Genomic DNA, 20,087 nt, shown 5'->3' on the forward strand with positions numbered 1-20,087 from the left:
GAATTTTATATCCAAACTATCAGTTAAGAGGATTGATAAAATAAGGACATTTTTAGAGGTGAAGTTCTCAAAAGTTTAATTCCCATGTACCTTCTCCTAAAATTAGGAGTAAAAAAAAGAAAAAAGATCTTGGAAACAGGAGGTGCAACACAAGGCAAATGATACTCCCCAGATTATCACTGAAAGGAGATCCCAGAAGTACAATCAGGTCATTTTAGCAAACAACTAGCCCACACTGGAGCAGGAGAACAAAGAACTCCCAAAAGAAACTCTATTAGATGAAACTGATAAGCTGATTAAGAGGTTTCATCACATGGAGAAAAAATGTATACTTTTGGCAAAGAATTTGGTGATTGGTGATAAGCATAAGGAAAACAAGACAAACGAAAGAGAAAGAAAAATAAAATAGTCACCCTCCTACTGATGACACTTACAGGTTTAAGCCACATAACAGTAGCTTAAACTAGAAGATGATTTATCTTATAAAGGAAGTCCCAACAGAGACAGGTGGTCCAGGGCTCCTAGCGTGGTGTTCCATGGTGTCAGAACCTAGGCTCCTTCCCTCTTGTTCCCTCTCCAGCAGTGGCTTCTACCTCACAGCTTATCCCCCTACATCCACATTCCAGCACACCGAAATATGAGACAAAGTTGGGAACCACCCTTCCTACACTGCTCTAAGATCTCTTACAACAGGTCATAAATCTGCTAACACATCACACTAGCCAGGACTTAGTCACATGACTGCACCAAGCTGTGTGGGTTCCACTGCTAATTTTTTAAAAAGAGGGTGGATGATAAATGGCTAACAGTCTCTGCTACCTCCCTCCAGCACTTTCTGTTCTCCATGTTATATTGTTCTTCCTCACAGTATTTATTAACCTCTGATATATTTTCTCTTCATTTGTTTGCTTCCCGTAACCTTTCAGTTCTAAAAGGTTGAACTCTGGACACCAGTTTCTGGAAATATTCCTTAAACATAAAAGAAATGTAATAAATATGTGTTCAATGAGTGAATGAACTGTTAATTCCAGGGGGCATTAAGTCTAAGAAAATCAATTTAAACATTACAGATCCAGTCTGGGTACAGATGATGGGGTTTTTTTGGTCTACATTAGTTAGAAATGGATGTCCATCATCCAGAAAAACAGACTCATCCCCCCTGGAATTATAATTTTTAAAAGTCTACTTTCCTCTATCTCTGAATAGATCATTGAAAAGTCACTTCACAAGGCACCATTAATTCCCTAGACCTAATAAGCAATGACAGTGTTTGCAATAATGTAAGTAACAAGAATTTTAACATTAAACATAATGTAAATTAATGTAACAATTAACTGTTTTTAATGTAAGCATCATTAGATGCTGGGAAGAGTATTATTTAGACGGAGTGGTACAAAAGAGACTTAAATCCTCTTCTTGCATAAAGGTCAACAGATACTTTCTGTAACTGAAAAACTCAAGAAACAGCAGAATATGCCTATTATTTAAAAATATAGAAACGGGCATTAGAAAAAACAACTTGAAATGCTGGTGTTATTTTGGTAACCAAAACCAGAGAAAGGGTCTACTGACTAAACTAGATCAGAAGTCAGCTGTTTTAGTTTTAAGGCTTACAGAATTATCTAGTTTTGAACAGTTTACTTTTTCACGTTCGTTTCGGTGCCCTCATTCTTCTGAGCTCCTGGGAAATGCAATTTCAAATCATTAAGAGCCTTACAAGGTCATGCTGCGGTGGCAATTAGAGAACCACCATGCATTTAATGAGGAGAAGTGAAGCCTCCCTGCTCTTGACGTTTAAGTCACCCCGACTAAAAACGAACAAGGACAAAAAACTCCACGATTTTCAACGCACAGCATTATAATATGCACGCATCATACTTCCTTCTCAAAGGACAAACACACTCACATTCTGCGCACGAACTTTAAGAACTGTGCGCAACCGCGCGTGGAGACTAGCTGATGGGCTCAGAAAGGTGGCACAGGAACGCTCTCCGCGTCCAGCTAATCCTAATGCCCCTCTGACGTTTGGGTGAGAACGTCTGAGGAAACAAACGTTGGGCCGGAGGGGGCAGGGGCCCGAACGTGACGCCCACGGACGACGCCAGCCAACCGGGCGGTGCCGCCGCGCCTCCCGGCACCAGAGGCGGAGCTGCCGCCGCGGAGTCCCGCCCCAGCCTGCGTCCGCCAGTAGCTCGGTCGCTGCTCTTTTCCAGGCGGGTTAGCCCTACCAGGAGGAACCGAAGACAGAATACTGGTTGGCTGGCCCTCCCAGCGCTCGCAGCCGCGCCATGCTCGTCCTCCGAAGCGGCCTGACTAGAGCTCTGGCTGCGCGGACGCTCACGCCTCAGGTACCGGCCGCGGAGACGTGCCCACGCCGTGCCTTGGGGGAGGGGAGGGACGTCAGCGAGGAGCTCGAGGTCCCGCGCAAGCGCTCCCGTGACCAGACTTGCGAGTGCTGCGCATGCGCCCAGCTGGTTCTCTATGCAGATTGAAAGCGTGGTCCTGCCGCGGAAGTTCTGGTGCCAGTTCCAGACCCCGGAGGCGGGGTATCCCAGGACGCGCGAGAGGAAGGGGCGCGGCTCTGGGAAGGTCCGCTGGCCAGTGTGGTCTACAGGGCAACTCGTGAGCAGCCGCGAACAGGGTTTTTTCTGGCCTAAGTGCTGAGGACACTCCTGAAGCTCTGGCTGCTGCATTTTTGCTGCCCAGCCCCCTGCGTTCCCCACGTTGGGGCCCGTGCCCGGTGCTTGCTGATCGAGCCTTTCCTATTTATTTGTCGTTTGACAAGCCACCGCCCCCTCCAGACAGAAGGTAGAGGAGAAATAGGTCAACCTGTGGCTGGTGTTAGAATTGGCCTCTTCGAAATGTACACAACTTAACGAGCGTTTTGCGGAGAACTTGAAAAGGAGGCCCAGGGTGCGGGTGGTGGAGCATCCAGCCCAGCCTCCCACTGTGTCGTGTGGGTGGTGTCCAAGGCAGGCAGGGCGAGGAACCTCAGAACAGACGTCGTAACATTGGATGAGAAACATGCACAATAGATTTTGGTGATTCAGCCTTAACTGTCGGCAACTGGCCTATTCTGTCAATCTGCAGATTTTTTTCCTTTTGATATTTAAGTTTGTACTCCTTTCTCAAAGGAGTAAGATGGGATGGGGATTAACCTACTCTAGAGACTGACTTCCTGGTGAAGGCTGAAGAGGAACCAATAATGGTCCATCCACCTAAGATTAGCAATAGTCTTTAACCTGATTCTCACTCTTCTGGGGCAGGGCCAACAGTTAGTTATTCCTTACAACTTTATTCTGGACTGTGATTTTTTTTTTAGATGTCGACCAATTGTTCTAAGTGAATTGGAAATCAGTGCTGCTGAAAATGAGCCCTTATTTGGAGACAAGGGAGCCTAGAGCACTCATGTTTCCTTCCTTAGCATAGTGGCCTTGTGTTCTGGTAATACTGTTCTAGTGTCCCTCAACAAAAATCACCTCACCCCTTCCCATACACACCCCTCTCATTGCTTCATTGCTGTTAACTTCTCCCTGAGCTTTCCTATTGTACTCTTTTGCAAAAGACAATAAAAATATGTGCCTGTGATCACTTATTTTGTTCTACGCATACAAATTCCCTGAAAAACAACTTAAAAGCAATTGTCACAAGTACCCCATTGACCCATTTTGATATATTTATATTTTATTTATATTTTTAAGTGATAAATATTAGGCAGTTTTCATTTGCATAGTATTTTGTTATTAGAGTGGTAAAATGGGACAAAAAGAATGTCAGCTAAACATAGGAGCAACTGCAATTGTTTTTGATGGCATTCCAGTCAGACAATAAGATTATAACTCATCATAGACATGAATGGGATGAGCTCAATTCAGCCTTATACACAATACAGCAGCAAAATACATAACACTATTGTGTTTTGTAAATATATATACATATATGTGCTTTGTATACATATACATATGCTTTGTACCCATATTTGTATACAAATATATTTGTATACAATTATACAAATATGTATACACATATACATATCTGTATTACCATAAATACAGGTGAAGTAAAACTTATATATACACATATATATGTGTGTACATATACATTTACATATGTGTGTGTGTGTGTATATATATGTTTGTACACACACGTCAGAGCAAGAAGCCTACTGCTTTTGATTGTTGTACCAGCTGGTCAGCATAAGCCCAAAATTCAGCCACAGCTTTGTACGTATCAAAACTGTTGTGATAGATTATTCTGGTATAATCAGCTTCAGGAAATATGCACATGCTAACCAAACTTAGGTAAGATGGATTTGTAAACTGGAATTCTGTATATCTGTGTTAATATGCATAAATTTGTGTGTGTGTATACATATACACACATACCTATACACAGGGATAATTTCTGGCAAAGCATTTCCCACTGAAAGTTTGGTTCACTCAGAAATTTACATAGTATATGAATATTACAAAAGGAATCAATGGCTCTTAAAAAGTATTTCCAACAACATAGTATAACTGGGTGGGTTAAATAACCTTCTTCAGATTGCATCTGAAACTAAAAACATAAGGACTCACATAATTGTGACTCATCAATTTTTTTCCTTTTTCTAGCATTTACACATTCTATCATTATATTACAATGTAACTGAATAGCTCATAGTTTCCTAATACAATTAAATTCCTGCCCTATTTTTGGACCAGTGGTTTACTTCATTGGATTTAGGAAAATACTTTGACCTGACCAGAAATTTCCATTGTTTTAAGAACCTAAAAAAAATGAATTTTCTGCTAGTAAATACATTCCCATTGTGCCAGTCAAAATACCTGTATATTTTATAAAATTGTTTTAAATGTGTAACTCTAATACATACATATACTATTGACTAAAGATGGAGTATTTGCTAAATAAGGGATAATAAACTATTTGCAAAACTTACCAGGATCCTAGTTGTAGTTTGGGGGTAAAGAAATTGCCCCAGGGGCTTCTTAGGAGAAACTTCTCATGAAAAAGTACCTAGAGGTAAAGGAAATAGTAGCTATATATTTGGAATACTTAATAGTAGTTTTCTTGTATAGAAACCAATTTGACAATAAATTATATTTTTTCTTAAAAGTTGTTTTCTTTACTGATAACTTCTCTAAACAAGTCTATGGAGAGAGGACAACAGGAGTGTAGATTGTGTCTACTGAATGTCCCTTGTTTCCAGACTTAGGTTTGGTTGTAATACAATATTATAAACCCTACCTTCCCAATTTATTTAAGTTTGCCTTATTTTTCTTCAGGTTTGCTCATCTCTTGCTACAGGCCCCAGACAATACGATGGAACATTCTATGAATTTCGTACCTATTATCTTAAGCCCTCAAAGATGAATCAGTTCCTGGAAAATACTAAGAAAAACATTCATCTTCGGACAGCTCACTCTGAACTGGTTGGATACTGGAGTGTAGAATTTGGAGGAACAATGAATAAAGTGTTTCATATTTGGAAGTATGGTATGAGTCATCAGCTTAAGTATTCAATACAGATTTTCATTCTGTTAGATGTTACATGAGACTTAGTTCTTGGATCTGCAGTACCGTAAATACATACAGGTGAAGTAAAACTTATAAATAGCAGTACCAAAAAATAAATTCAGTGATTTCACCTCCCACTGGTATACCTCCAATAGCCCACTGCTAGAACCTTTTAATAGCATATGGGAATGTGATATTGAGAAAATGGCATCTCAGATTTCAAGTCATTAAATTATGAACCACACTTTGATTCTTAGGGAAAGTTAAGAATAGCTTATTGTAAAGATGGTTTATGAAAAATTTACAGCAATGACTGTAAGAACCCAAGCAGTTGAGATCATAAAAGGAAAGTAGGATTGCTTTTATTATTATTATTGAAGCTATAGCTGGATAGTGTTTTAACAGAAATCATTCAAATGTCTAGGGGCTTTAGGGAAATAGAAGTTAATAGGAAACTTTGAAGCCCTCACTCATCTGTAAGATATAATAAATCGCTATGTTTCAGACCCTTTTGTTTTATTTCTGCACCCCAGAGTTTCAAGAAATTTACTGTCCTTATACTCCTCTATGGAGGTAAAGGAAAAGAAATTAGAGAGAGTTCTTCCCATACTGAAACTGATCTACCCCTGGTCTAATAGAGGAAGGAGTATGGTTACTGGAAACCCCGGAATGTTTGTTACTCCATTGCCTTATCTTTCTGAACTCCACTAGTACATCATGATATCCAAAAACTTTTAGTAATTTCATTTAGTATTTTGGTTATTAGTGTCCAAAGTTAATGGTCATAAAATACTTTCATATGAAAAGTGTTCTTCCTAAATATGGCCATAGTTTAGGGGTTTTCCCAATTGTAAAACAAACCCCATTAAAAATTTATGCTTTAATGTACCACCAGTTGAATTGTGTCCCATTAAAAAAAGCAACAACAACTAGTAAAGTCCTGATAATACTTACCTAAGCTCTAAGATAGATGTTATTCCTTATCCACAGCATAAACCACAGAAAATTACTTTTACCATTAGTCTTATGAGGCTTTGTTAGGTAAATATAGTACTAGGCCCATATAATGGCACTGAGTAAAAAGGATGGATGACAGAAAATCAGCACTATTTCTTTGGAAGCTGTTGATTCAAAGCAGCAGCTGTCAAAGTACATCTTAATTTCATTTATGTTAAATTTAATTCAAGGTGTATCTTGACCTAATACCCATTACCACCACCACCGCCATCACAGAAATATACTCTTTTTCGAATCTACCACTATAATTTAAATGCCTCATTAAATTAATAAGAACAGTTAATGTATATTGAGTTCTGACTCGGTGCCAAACGCTGTTGTAAGGTCCTTTCACGTACTAATTCATTTAATCTTACCCCTAGAGGGAGATCCAAATCATTATCCCTATTTTACAGAGTAAAACACAGGCACAGAAAGATTTAATAACCTAAGTCACACAAATACCTACTAAGCAGTAAGAGGCTAAGCCCAATGTATGATATTATCATTAGTTGTTTACATTTCTACTCCCAGACCATAAGCACCTTGGGGACAAATGCCACATCTATATGCATCTCAAGTGATAATACAGTATCCTTATGTAGCTTTAATGAACACTTGGTGAACTGAATGAAACCCAGAAACAGCACAGGTGATTTAAATCAGTAATTTTTGTTTTTCTTTCTCCTTTTTTTCCCTGTAGATAATTTTGCTCATCGAACTGAAGTTCGGAAAGCATTGGCCAAAGATAAGGAATGGCAAGAACAATACCTCATTCCAAATTTGGCTCTTATTGATAAACAAGAGAGTGAGATTACGTACCTGGTGCCATGGTGCAAATTAGAAAAGCCTCCAAAAGAAGGTAAGTCCTCCCCTTTTTGTCACTTTGAATTCTGATGGAGAAAATATTAGATTTTAAACTATAAAAACTCAAGTTCTACTGGAAAAGAAATGAAGTTAATACTTTGTTTAATATAGGAATATATGTGATTGTTCAGATAAAAATAAATTGGTGCTCTTAGCTTATCCTTTTAAAAATAAGCATTAAAATAATGAAGTATTTTTCCATATTGGTATCTTATTGATTCTTAAAGCTTAGCTGTATTATAGAAAAAGTTGACATGGTCACTAAAGGTTGAGAAGTTGGGCCTAGGGAGCAGGGAACACATCTGTGGGTAGGTAAGGGATAGTATGTGATACTTTGTCATCATTTTAAAATAATGTAACTTTTTAAATATAAAAGTATTTTTCCATAGGTTACAACTAATCTAAATACATGTTTGTTTATAAAATGGACTAGGGGAATGAATTAACTGAAATTGCCAAGCTGCATTACTGTAGTCTAACTTTTATGTCTTCCTCTTTCTTATTTCTCAGTTTGAAAATAATTCCTAAAGATTTGTCTTCTTGCTGATTTCACTTCTTGCTGACTTAAAGAAATTATTACCTCAATCCAGTTTTAAACAAAGGTCAGATTAGCAAAAGCATAAACTAATTTAAATGTTATTTTATTTCCCCCATTATTCCTAACTTTGCAATGCATTTTAGATTACAAAAGATTTGAAAAATCTTATTTAGAAACTTAGCCTTTTAGCTCCCCCTCAGCCCAGCACTAACTGAATGAACTGGTTGGCTTCTCAGAAAGTATCAGATCTTGTTTGGTTCTTTTCCTCTATGTTATTCATGATTCTTCAGGAACTTTTGCATGTTTTTCTTTTACTTCTCAAATCTACTTGTCCCCTGGTTTCCTTCCCTTCACACAGTCCATATTTCCATCAAGAAGGTAAAATGCTTTTCAAGTATTTACCTGGATATTTGGGAATAGTAAAACCATCTCCTTTAGAATTATTTTTTTCCTCAGAATTCTAACACAATCACTTCAGGCTCATTACTTGCTTGCTGCTCCTGTTAGAAAAGGAATCCTATAAGGGGAACTTATATAAAGAGAAAAGTAGTGAAAATTGGAAAGAAAAATGGAACTATAAGAGACTAGAAATACTTCCTTTTTCATTTACTTTATAAAGTACAGACTTAGACAACTAGAAATATCCTATTCCATTATAAATTTTCACTTTTATTGACAATTTCTGTAGATTAAAAATAGCTTAGATAATACCTTACCTGTAGAGTCCATCCATTTTGGTTTGTTCTGTATACTAACTTTAACGACTGACCCTTTAAGTGGGACCAAGACTGACTAAACATAAAAGCCAAGAAAAACAATGCAAATTATTAATAAATTATGTCTACATGAACATGTATATGGGTATGATCCTCAAAATCTATTTGTGTAGTTATCCTTGCACTGGAACCAAACTAAACATGATTAGAAATTTCTTGAATATGTTCTATAAAATAATTATTTTTCTCCCTATTCTAGGAGTCTATGAACTAGCTACATTTCAGATGAAACCTGGTGGGCCAGCTCTGTGGGGTGACCCATTTAAAAGGGCAGTTCATACGCATGTCAATCGAGGCTACACAAAACTAGTTGGAGTGTTCCATGCAGAATATGGAGTACTCAACAGAGGTACAGTTGTCCATTTCTTCCATGAAATTGCAAAATATATTGGTGATCAACATTCAGTTCCTTTGGTCAGTTTGTCTCTGTTCTCATTGTGGACTATATTTCATTTTTTATTGCCCAGTTTTTAGCTTTTTGTAAATTTAAGGGTTGAGCAAACCTGTTTTACATTTATTTGGAATGTTATTCACCTTATAAAGTTTTTTTTTTCAAATACAGAACTGCTCTTTTCCCTGATACATCAAAATGATAAAATTTTAAAAATTGAAATAGGTAACTGAAAAAGTTACCTATTTCTGTTATGTTATTTTCCTCTGAATGTACTTTTAATGATTTTTCCTTTTTTCCCAGTTTTATTGAGATATAATTGATATAACATGTTACAAGTTTAATGATGTGTTATCTGTATATATTGTGAAATGGTCACCACAGTATGTTTAGTTAACATCCATCACCTCAGTTACAAATGGTTTTTCCTTCTGATGACAACTTTTAAGATATACTCTATTATCAGCTTTCAAATATACAATACAGAAGTGTTACCTATAGTCATCATGTTGTGTATTACATCCCCAAAACTTATTTAATATCTTATAACTGGAAGTCTGCTTTTTGTGATTTTTTTTTTAAATAACATTACTTGGGGTAGAGATTATTTCTGGGTTAAAAAGTACTATGTAGTTATTATAAATATTAAAAACATAGACAAGCCCAAAGAAAAAAAATTACCCATTTCCACTACTTAGATATATTTATAGTATATATAAGATATAAGTAAATGATTTATTAATTTATTTAATAAAATGTCTATTTGGGATATTTAATGTTTAAAGTCAAAAGATATTCCAGTCAGAATTTCAGAGAGTTTTCTTGTGGCAAACTGATGAATTCATACAACTAATAAAACAAAATATAGATAAATTTATTTAATGACATGTATAGAAACAGTATTTCTAAGCCAAAAAGCAAATGAAGAAACTATGAAGGAAAAAAAGAATAAATTGATGATTTTATTATACAAAGCTCAAACTTAGTTCCTCCCAAAACACCTTAAATGAAATCCAAGAGCAAAAAATAAATATTCTGCAAAGGTAGACACAGATGACTCCTAAAAATATATTAAAGAAGATGCATATTAAAACAAAATAAGATGCTTTAATTCTTTTTTAATGTTTATTTTTGAGAGAGAGAGAGAGAGAGAGAGAGAGAGACAGAGCATGAGCAGGGGAGGAGCAGAGAGAAAGGGAGACACAGAATCTGAAGTAGACTCCAGGCTCCGAGCTGTCAGCACAGAGCCCAATGTGGGGCTCAAACCCATGAACCGTGAGACCATAACCTGAGCAGAAGTCGGATACTTAACCAACTGAGCTACCTAGGCACCTCATAAGATGCCAGTTTTTACCTAATAAAGATACATTATACAGGTAGAGTATAACCTAGGTCAGAAAAAAATGAGTTCTACTTGTAGGATTTGTAACTACTTCATCTTCCCTCAAAAAAACCTGGCAACATAAATAAAAAGGCTTGGTTCTTTAACATTATTTTTTTTATTTCAGTATAAGTAACATACAGTGTTATATTAGTTTCAGGTGTATAATATAGTGATTCAACAATCCTGTGCATTACTCAGAACTCATCATGATAAGTGTACTCTTAATCCACTTCACCTATTTCACCCATCCCTCTACCCACCTTCTCTCTGGCAACCACCAGTTTGTTCTCTATATTTAAGAATTTGTTTTTCATCACTTTTTTTCTTTGTTCATTTGTTTTCTTAAATTCCACTATGAGTGAAATCATGTGGTATTTGTTTTTCTCTGATTAACTTATTTCACATAGCATTATACCCTCTAGATCCATCCATATGTTTCCAAATGACAAGATCTCATTCCTTTTATGGCTGAGTAATATTCCATTGTATATACATACCACATCTTCTTTATCCATTCATCTATCAATGGACACTTGGTCTGCTGCTTCCATATCTTGACTATGTAATTTATGCTGCAATAAACATGGGGTGCATAAACCTTTTCAAATTCATGCTTTCATATTCTTTGGGTAAATACCCAGTAGTGGAATTACTGTATCCTATGGTAATTCTATTTTTAATTTTTTGAGGAACCTTCATACTGTTTCCACAGTGGCTGCACCAATATGCATTCCTACAAATGGTCCATGATGGTTCCTTTTTCTCCACATCCTTGCCAACACTTGTTGTTTCTTTTGGTTTTGATTTTAGCCATTCTAACAGATGTGAGGTGATATCTCATTGTAGTTTTGATTTGCTTTTCCCTGATGATGAATGATGTTGAGCATCTTTTCATGTGTCCATTGGCCATCTGGGTGTCTTCTTTGGAGAAATGTCTATTCATATCTTCTACCCATTTTTAAATTTAATTATTTGTTTTTGGGGTATTGAGTTGTATAGGTTCTTTATAGATTTCGGATATTAACCTTTTATCAGATTTTTCATTTGCAAATATATTCTTCCATTCAGTAGGTTGTATTTAGTATTGATGATGGTTTCCTTTGCTATTTAAAAGCTTTTATTTTGATGTAGTCCCAATAGTTTATTTTTGCTGTTTCTCTTGCTTTAGGAGAATATCAAGAAAGATGTTGCTATGGCTAATGTCAAAGAAACTACTGCCTGTGTTTTCCCCTGGGACTTTTATGGTATCAGGTCTCATATTTAGGTCTTTAATCCATTTTGAGTTTATTTTTGTGTATAGTGAAACAAAGTCGTCCAGTTTCATTCTTTGTATGTAGCTATCCAGTTTTCCCAATACCATTTGTTAAAAAGTCTTTTTTTTTTTTGCCTCTTTTGTCAAAGATTAATTGACAGTATAATCGTGGGTTTATTTCTAGGCTCTGTATTCTGTTCCACTGATCTATAGATCTATTTTCTGTTTTTGTGCCAGTACCACACTGTTTTGATTACTACAGATTTCTAGTAAATCTGGGATTATGATGCCTCCAGTTTTGTTCTTTTTTTTCAACATTACTTTTGCTATTCAGGATTTTTTGTGGTTCCATACAAACTTTAGGATTATTTGTTCTAGTTCTGTGAAAAATGCTATTGGTATTTTTATAGGATTGCATTAAATCTGCAGATTGCTTTGGGTAGTATGGATGTTTTAACAATATTGGTTCTCCCAATCCATAAGCATGGAATATCCTTCCATTTGTTTGTATAATCTTCAACTTCTTTCATTGGTGTTTTATAGTTTTCACAGTACAGGTCTTTCACCTCCTTGGTTAAGTTTATTCTACGTATTTTATTATTTTTGATGCAATTGTAAATGGGATATTTTTCTTAATTTCTCTTTTTGCTACTTTTTTATGTGTAGAAATGAAATGGATTTCTGTATATTGATTTTGTATCCTGCAACTTTACTTAATTCATTTTTCAGTTCCAGTAGTTTTTGGTGGAGTCTTTAGGGTTTTCTATATATAGTACCATGTCATCTGCAAATAGTGAAAGTTTTGCTTCTTCTTTACCAATTTAGATGCTTTCTATTTCTTTTCCTTGTCTGATTGCTGTAGCTAAGACTTCCAGTACTATGTTGAATAAAATTGGTGGACATTCTTGTCTTGTTCCTGACCATAGTGGAAAAACTCTGTTTTTCATCGAGTATGATGTTAGCTGTGGGTTTTTCATATATGGCCTCTATTATGTTGAGGTATGTTCTCTCTACACCTACTTTTTTAAGGAGGGTTTTTATCATGAATGGATGTTGTCCTTGTCAAATGCATTTTCTAGATCTGCTGAAATGATCATATGGTTTTTATCCTTTCCATTATTGATGTGATGTATCATGTTGATTGCTTTGCAAACATTGAACTACGCTTGCATCTCAGGAATAAATCCTACTTGATGAATGTAAATGATTTCTTTATATATTCAGTTTGGATTCAGTTTGCTCATATTTTGTTACAGATCTTTGCATCTATGTTCATCAGAGATATTGGCCTATAGTTCTCTTTTTTGTAGTGTCTATCTAGTTTTGGTGTCAGGGTAATGCTGGCTTCATAGAATGAATTTGGAAGCTTTCTTTCCTCTTCTACTTTTTGGAATAGTTTGAGAATTATAGGCACTAACTCTTCTTTAAATGTTTAGTAGAATTCACCTGTGTAGCCATCTGGTCCTGGACTTCTGTTTGTTGGGAGTTTTTTGATTAGTGATTCAATTACATTGCTTGTACAGTCTTTAAATTTTGTTTCTTCCTGAATCATTTTTGGGAAGTCTTAATGTTTCTAGGATTTTATCCATTTCTTCTAGGTTGCCCAGTTTGTTAGCATATAATTTTTCATAATATTTTCTGACTAACCCTTTCTATTTCTGTGTTTTTGGTGGTTATTTCTCCCCTTTCATTTCTGATTTTGTTTATTTGATCCTCTCTCTCTCTCTCTCTCTCTCTCTCTCTGTGTGTTTTTGAACAGTCTGGGTAAAAGTTTATCAAATTTGTTGTTCTCTTCAAAGAACTAGCTCTGCGTTTCATTGATCAGTTCTATTGTTTTTGTGGTTCTATTTCATTTATTTCTGCTCTAATTTTTAGTATTTACTTCTACTGTTTGGGGGTTTTGTTTGTTCTTTTTCTTCTAGCTCTTTTAGGTGTAAGGTTCAGGAGTTTGACATTTTCCTTGCTTCTTGAGTAGACCTGTATTACTATAAACTTCCCTCCTAGAACAGCTTTTGCTACATCCCAAAGATTTTGGACTGTTGTGTTTTCATCTTCATTTGCCTCCATGTATTTTTTTAATTCCACTTTGATTTCTTGGTTGACCCATTCATTGTTTGGTAGCATGTTATTTAACCTCCATGTGTTTGTGGTCTTTACATATTTTTTCTTGTGATTTCTAGTTTCTTAGTGTTGTGGTTGGGAAAGATGCGTGGTATGACTTTAGTATTTTTTTTTAAATTTGTTGAGATTGTTTTGTGGCCTAACGTATGATCTCTTCCAGAGAATGTTTTGTGTGCACTTGAAAGAATGTGTATCCCACTGTTTTTAGGATGGGGGGTTCTGAATGTATCTGTTAATCTGGTCCAATGTGTCATTCAAAGCCACTGTTAACATGTTGATTTTCTCTTTGGGTGATCTATCTATTGATATAAGTGGGGTGTTAAAGTCCTTTACTATTATTGAATTACTACTGATTATTTCCTTTATGTTTGTTAATAGCTGCTTTATGTATTTGAGTAATCCCATGTAATTTGCATAAGTATTTACAAGTTTTATATCTTCTTGTTGGATTGTTCCCTTTATGATTATGTTCTTTATGTCTTCCAGTGTTGCCTGATACAAGTATTGCTATCCCAGTTTTCTTTTCATCTGCATGATAAATGTTTTCCCATCTCTTCACTTTCAATCTGCATGTGTCTTTTGGTCTGAAATGAATCTCTGTAAACAGCATATAAATATCTTCCCCTTTTATCCATTCAGTTACCCTGATTGGAGCATTTCATCCATTTACATTCAAAGTAATTATTGACAGGTCTGTACTTATTGCCATTTTGTTACTTGTTCTGTGGTGTGATTCTCTGTCCCTTTCTTCTCTTGCTCTCTTCTTTTGTGGTTTGATGGCTTTCTTTAGTAATATACCTGGATTCCTTTCTGTATATTTTTTGCATATCTATTACCAGTTTTTTTATTTGTGGTCACCATTAGGTTTATATATACATTTATGCATATAACAGTCTATATTAAGGTGATGGTCCCTTAAGTTTGAACCCATTCTAAAAACACTAAATTTTTACTCCCCTCCCATGTTTTAGGTATATGATGTCATACTTTACATCCCTTTATTAATCTCTTGACTGATTTTTATAGATATCCTTGATTTTACTGCTTTGTGTTTTAAGCTCCGTACTGTTTTATAAGTGATTAATCTACTTTTATTATGTTTATATGCACCTGTGAAATTTTTTCCTTTCCTCATTTTCTTACTCCTGCTTTTGGTTTTTCTTTTCCACTTAAAGAATCCCCTTTAATATTTCTTGTAAGCCTGGTTTAGTGGTTGATGAACTCCTTTAATTTTTGTTTATCTGAGAAACTCTTTATCTCTCCTATTCTGAATGATGGCCTTGCTGCATAGAGTATTCTCGGTTTCAGTTTTTTTCCTTTCAGCACTTTGAATATATCATGCCACTCCTTTCTAGCCTGCAAAGTTTCTGCTGAAAAATCAGCTGGTAGCCTTATGGAGTTTCTCTCATATGTAACTATTTTCTTTTCTTTTGATGCTTTTACATTTTTCTCTTTATCAGTACTTTTTTGCCATTTTAATTACTGTGTGTCTTGGTGTGGACCTCCTTGGGTTGATATTGTTGGGGGCTCTCTGTGCGTTAGGACTCTAGATTTGTTTCCCTCTCCAGATTTAGGAAGTTTTCAGCTATTAGTTCTTCAAATAAATGTGTTACCCCTTTTATCTCTCTTCTTCTGGGATCCCTATAATGTTAATGTTATTACACTTGATAGTATTGCTGAGTTCCCTTAACCTATTCTTGCATTTTTGTTAATCTTTTTTCTTTCTCCTGTTTAGCTTGATTGCTTTCCATTACTGTCTTTTAGATCACTGATCCATTCTTCTGCTTCCTCTAATCTACTATTTATTCCCTCTAGTGTATTTTTAATTTCACTTATTGAGTTCTTCATCTTTCACTGGTTCTTTTTTATATTTTCTCTCTCTTTTTTGAGGGTTTCACAGAGATCCTCTACTCTTTTCTCAAGTCCAGTGAGTATATTTATGATCATTACTTTAAATTCTCTATCAGGCAGATTGCTTATCTGTTTCATTTAGCTCTCTTGCTGTGAGTTTGTCCTCTTCTTTCATTTGAGACATATTCTTCTATGCCTTCATTTTGTCTAACTCTCTGTGTCTGTTTCTGTGTGTTAGGAAAGTAAGCTACATCTCCTGCTTTTGCAAGTAGTGGCCTTATGAAGAAGAGGTCCTGTAGTGCCCTGCAGTGCAATTTCCCTTCAAGGGTATCTTCTGTATGTGTTGCATGCACCTTACTGTTGTGGCTGAGCCACATCTGCCTTTAGTCCAGTTGTCTGAAATGGCTCTCTTTGCCTATTGTGGGCAGGGTTTGGTCCCAGTGTTAAGAGGCAAGTTGGGGCTGCCTTGGGCAAAAAGCCTTAATTTTTTAAATTGTTTTTGCCAATGTTAAGGAAATATGCATGGATATGTAGGTGTGTTTAGTTATACAAGAAGGGAATTTGAAAGGACATAAAATATATAGTCATATTTAAATGATGAGATTAAAGGTCTTTTAAGTCTCTAATTTACTATAATGGACATGTATCACTTTTATAAGAAAAAAAATAATGAAAATATGTGTGCACACACACTTTTTAATCTTAAATTTATTCTTAGTGTACTAGGAGAATAGTAATATGCTGAGTATAAATCAATACTTCATTTCTGGAGGACAGTGTATAATATATACACTGTATATTTATGAGTGTGTATGTATAAGATATACTCTTTGGTTCTCTCAATTTAAATTTTAGGAGTTTATATTAAGAAAATAATCAGATCCAGACTGCCTGGGTTTGAATCCCAGCTTCACCACTTATAACTTTGTCACCCTAGGTAAGTTACTTAACCTCATTGTGCCTTAGTTTCCTCATCCATAAAGTGATGATAATAGTAATCTACTATATAAAATTATTATGAAGACTAAATGAGTTAATACATGCAAAATGCTTAAAACCAGGTCTAGCACATAGTAAACAATGAATAAATATTGGTATGAGTTGCCATCAGCATTATCATTACAGATATACATGTAGATGCTACTCTAATGATGTTTGTATCAGTATTATTTACAAAAAAACATTTTTTATGTAATAACACATATAATCCAGAAAAAAGTACATTTCATCATGTATTTATATAACCATAAATTTGTATGTTTATGTGTGTATAAAATATATCCATAAAAATAGATACATATATATATAAATATGGAAAGAGATGCAGCAAAAAAGTGGGTTTTTTCCCTAGGTGGTATAGAAATGATTACTCTTTTCTCTTTTTATCCGCATTTTCCTATAGAGCTAACATGTCCTATATTATAGTTATTAAAAATTTGTAAAACATTATGCACAAAAACATTCCATAATTCAAAAAATTTAAATATTGGAATTAATCTGATTGGTCAATAATAAGAAGTTTGGATAAAAAGTTGTTATATCTATAAGGAGGAATTCACATAGCCATTAAAAATTAAGATTACTGCCATGGAAAATATGCATTTTTTATTTTATTCATTTGTTTAAAGGAAATGCACTAAATAGCAATAGAGTTTCTCTCTAGGTGGTTCAAATTATGCTTTTAATTTTCTTCTTTGTATCATCCAAATTTCCAGTAGTAAATATAATTCTTATATAATCTTGCTTTTTTTAATAAACTAAAATATATTAGGAAGTCACAGGCTTGGTTCTAGACTTAATTGTGTCTTTAGTGGTTTTACTAACTTTTTCTCTCCAACCATCTGTTTCTTCATCTATAAAAAGTTTGATTAAGTAATTTATAAATTTACCTCCCAAATCACTGACCCCTCTGAAATCTTATCACTAACATACTCAGTTTTACCTTTTTGATATTTACTATTTTGATTTAAAGAATAAGACTTAATGTTTCTGATTAATTTTTTGTATTTCTTATTTGTAGTAACGCCATGGTCTTTAGAATCTATTTTTGGTTATTTCTGCAGTTCATGTTCTTTGGTGGAATGAGAGTGCAGACAGTCGTGCAGCTGGGAGACATCAGTCTCATGAGGATCCCAGAGTTGTGGCAGCTGGTAAGCTATTTCACTAGGCGTGAATTATTTGTACAACAAATTTGATTCACTTTTTAACTTTATAACTTTCCAACATTATAAAATGTTTTTTTTCCAGTTCGGGAAAGTGTTAACTTCCTTGAGTCTCAGCAAAATATGCTTCTGATTCCTACGTCATTTTCCCCATTGAAATAATTTTCCTCTGAAATACAAAGCATTGCATTAACTGCTATAAGTTGTGTCTGCTAATGGTGCTTAAATTCTCCCAAGAGATTTTCATTTTTATTTGAAGGAGGTGGTAAGTTAATTTGCTGTGCCCTCTGCATTTTTAAAAGCTGCTTCTGTCCATTGTCATGACCTCTTGAGGAAATAGTTCTGTTCATTTTCCGTTTGACATTTCAGTATCTGTCGTATATTAAAAATAGTTGTCATTCCTTCAAGATCTTGATCTTTCATTTATTTCAGAATATCTCTTGTTCTCTATGTTTACAGCCCTCTACTTTTATAGCATTTCCTTATATTGAAATGATTATGTTACATTTCCATGCCTATGATATTTTTAAGTTATTTATATATATTATCAACCTTTTCATGTCTATTTTTCTGAGATTTTAAAAGTTTTTGTCCAGTAAAACTTATTTTGTAATACCAAATGGGATTCATAAAAATATTAAACCTGTTTATTATGGAAAAGTATATTATCATCTCTATTCATTTTGTTTTACATTAATAATTAATTACATATGTGGAAAATAATGTTAATAGGTCCTCATATGAAAAAATTTTAAAGACTCATTGGTTTATATGCTGAAAATGTCTTCATTTACAATTTATTTTACTAACTTTTACTTCATTTTGAATCACAATTTAACAAAGATACTTGGGACATCTATTTGTGATAATGAGATATTTATGGTTATGGAAATGTTTGCCCTAATAAATGCCTACAGATACATTCTGATCATTTTTTATTGTGTTTTATATTTTTATCCTCTGATCTGGAGCTACTGTGTTGCTATAAGGTAATGAGACAGTAATAAATATATTAAATGTTAACTTACCTCAAATAAATAGCATGCTAATAGCTCTACAAGGAGAATTTCTTCAGTACTGTCTCAGATATACTAGGGTTTTCTTACAATGTTCATTTTTATTTTACTTGAGTATTTCAGCCTTCTCAAACTAGATTTGGTACTTCCAAGCTCTCCTGGTAGTCTATATTTACAGCTATATGAATTTATGTTTCTAACACATATTGCAAATACAACACAGTAAATTATTAGCTGTCTGAGGGAAAATGGAAAAGCAGGAAGCATACTCACCTCTCATTTATCTGGTCCTCAAGGATTCAAAGGACAAATAAGTTTCCTAGTAAGGCAAAGAACACCCTAACTCTGGAGGTTAAAACCTATCAGAAGTCAGAGGCATTGGTTTTGAGTTTTAACTAAGAGTCTTCTACCTCAATGTTTCTTTGAAAAGTCTAGGAAATTAGGTGATAGTAATGTTAGTTGCAGTCAGTGTAGACAGATTTTCTCTGTGGCATGAGATCAGCTCTGTGTCATGAAAATATACAACTGCTTCTGCCTTTCCCTTTTTCATTCATCTTTAGATTAGCCAGAACACTTTTAGAAAAGTCAAAGGCTCTTTCATCCAATCCATAGCCCTGATGGAGATTTAGAAGGCAGCAGCAGACAGGTGTTCTTACCATATCCCATGCAGAATTGGAGAGCCAGTACATGACAGGTTACAATCTGCTAATGAACTGCAGGAGTTTCCCTTTACTGATCTGCTCATGGATCAGGAACACAATAAAACTGGCTGAGATGAAGAACATTTCAAAGACAACACAGATGGACACAAGAATGTCCGCTGACATGCTCTTCCTGGAAAGAGAAAGTCAGTGAAGATCTGAGGAGTCAATGATGCAGTTGAAGACACAATTAAGGAGGACACACACACATACACACAAACATCTGATGAACAGCCCAGGGAAAAACATCTCTTCAATAAATAAAATGTATTTATTTTATTCAGAGTTTAAGCATGATTGTTTTCAAGTCAAAAATCTGAAAAACAAACACAAAACATGTCACTAAGTTAAAAACAGTCTAGTACTGGGGCGCCTGAGTAGCTCAGTTGGTTAAATGTCCAACTTTGGCTCAGGTCATGATCTCACAGTTAGTGGGTTGAAGCCCCACATAAGGCTCTGTGCTGACAGCTCAGAGCCTGGAGCCTGCTTCGAATTCTGTGTCTCCCTCTCTCTCT

At 35.0% G+C, this 20,087-nt stretch overlaps 1 protein-coding gene across 2 annotated transcripts; it reads left to right on the plus strand.

Moving 5' to 3' along the window:
• The first annotated feature begins 2,141 nt into the window (after nt 1-2,141).
• Nucleotides 2,142-18,777, plus strand: NIPSNAP3A (nipsnap homolog 3A). Of its 2 annotated transcripts, XR_006294925.1 has the most exons (7): nt 2,162-2,348; nt 5,286-5,496; nt 7,217-7,375; nt 8,894-9,043; nt 16,549-16,630; nt 17,757-17,843; nt 17,941-18,054. XR_006294925.1 is itself a non-coding variant. In XM_043565432.1 (6 exons), exons 1-6 carry the CDS (start codon nt 2,289-2,291, stop codon nt 18,015-18,017), a joined length of 744 nt encoding a protein of 247 aa, XP_043421367.1. In that variant the 5' UTR covers nt 2,142-2,288; the 3' UTR covers nt 18,018-18,777. The 2 variants fall into 2 exon arrangements, 1 of the variants encoding a protein (XP_043421367.1); XM_043565432.1 differs by lacking the exon at nt 16,549-16,630 and having other exon boundaries at nt 2,142-2,348; nt 17,941-18,777.
• Nucleotides 18,778-20,087: the final 1,310 nt, after the last annotated feature.

Source organism: Prionailurus bengalensis, chromosome D4 (genome assembly GCF_016509475.1).
Source record: "Prionailurus bengalensis isolate Pbe53 chromosome D4, Fcat_Pben_1.1_paternal_pri, whole genome shotgun sequence".
Classification (NCBI taxonomy): Eukaryota; Metazoa; Chordata; class Mammalia; order Carnivora; family Felidae; genus Prionailurus; species Prionailurus bengalensis.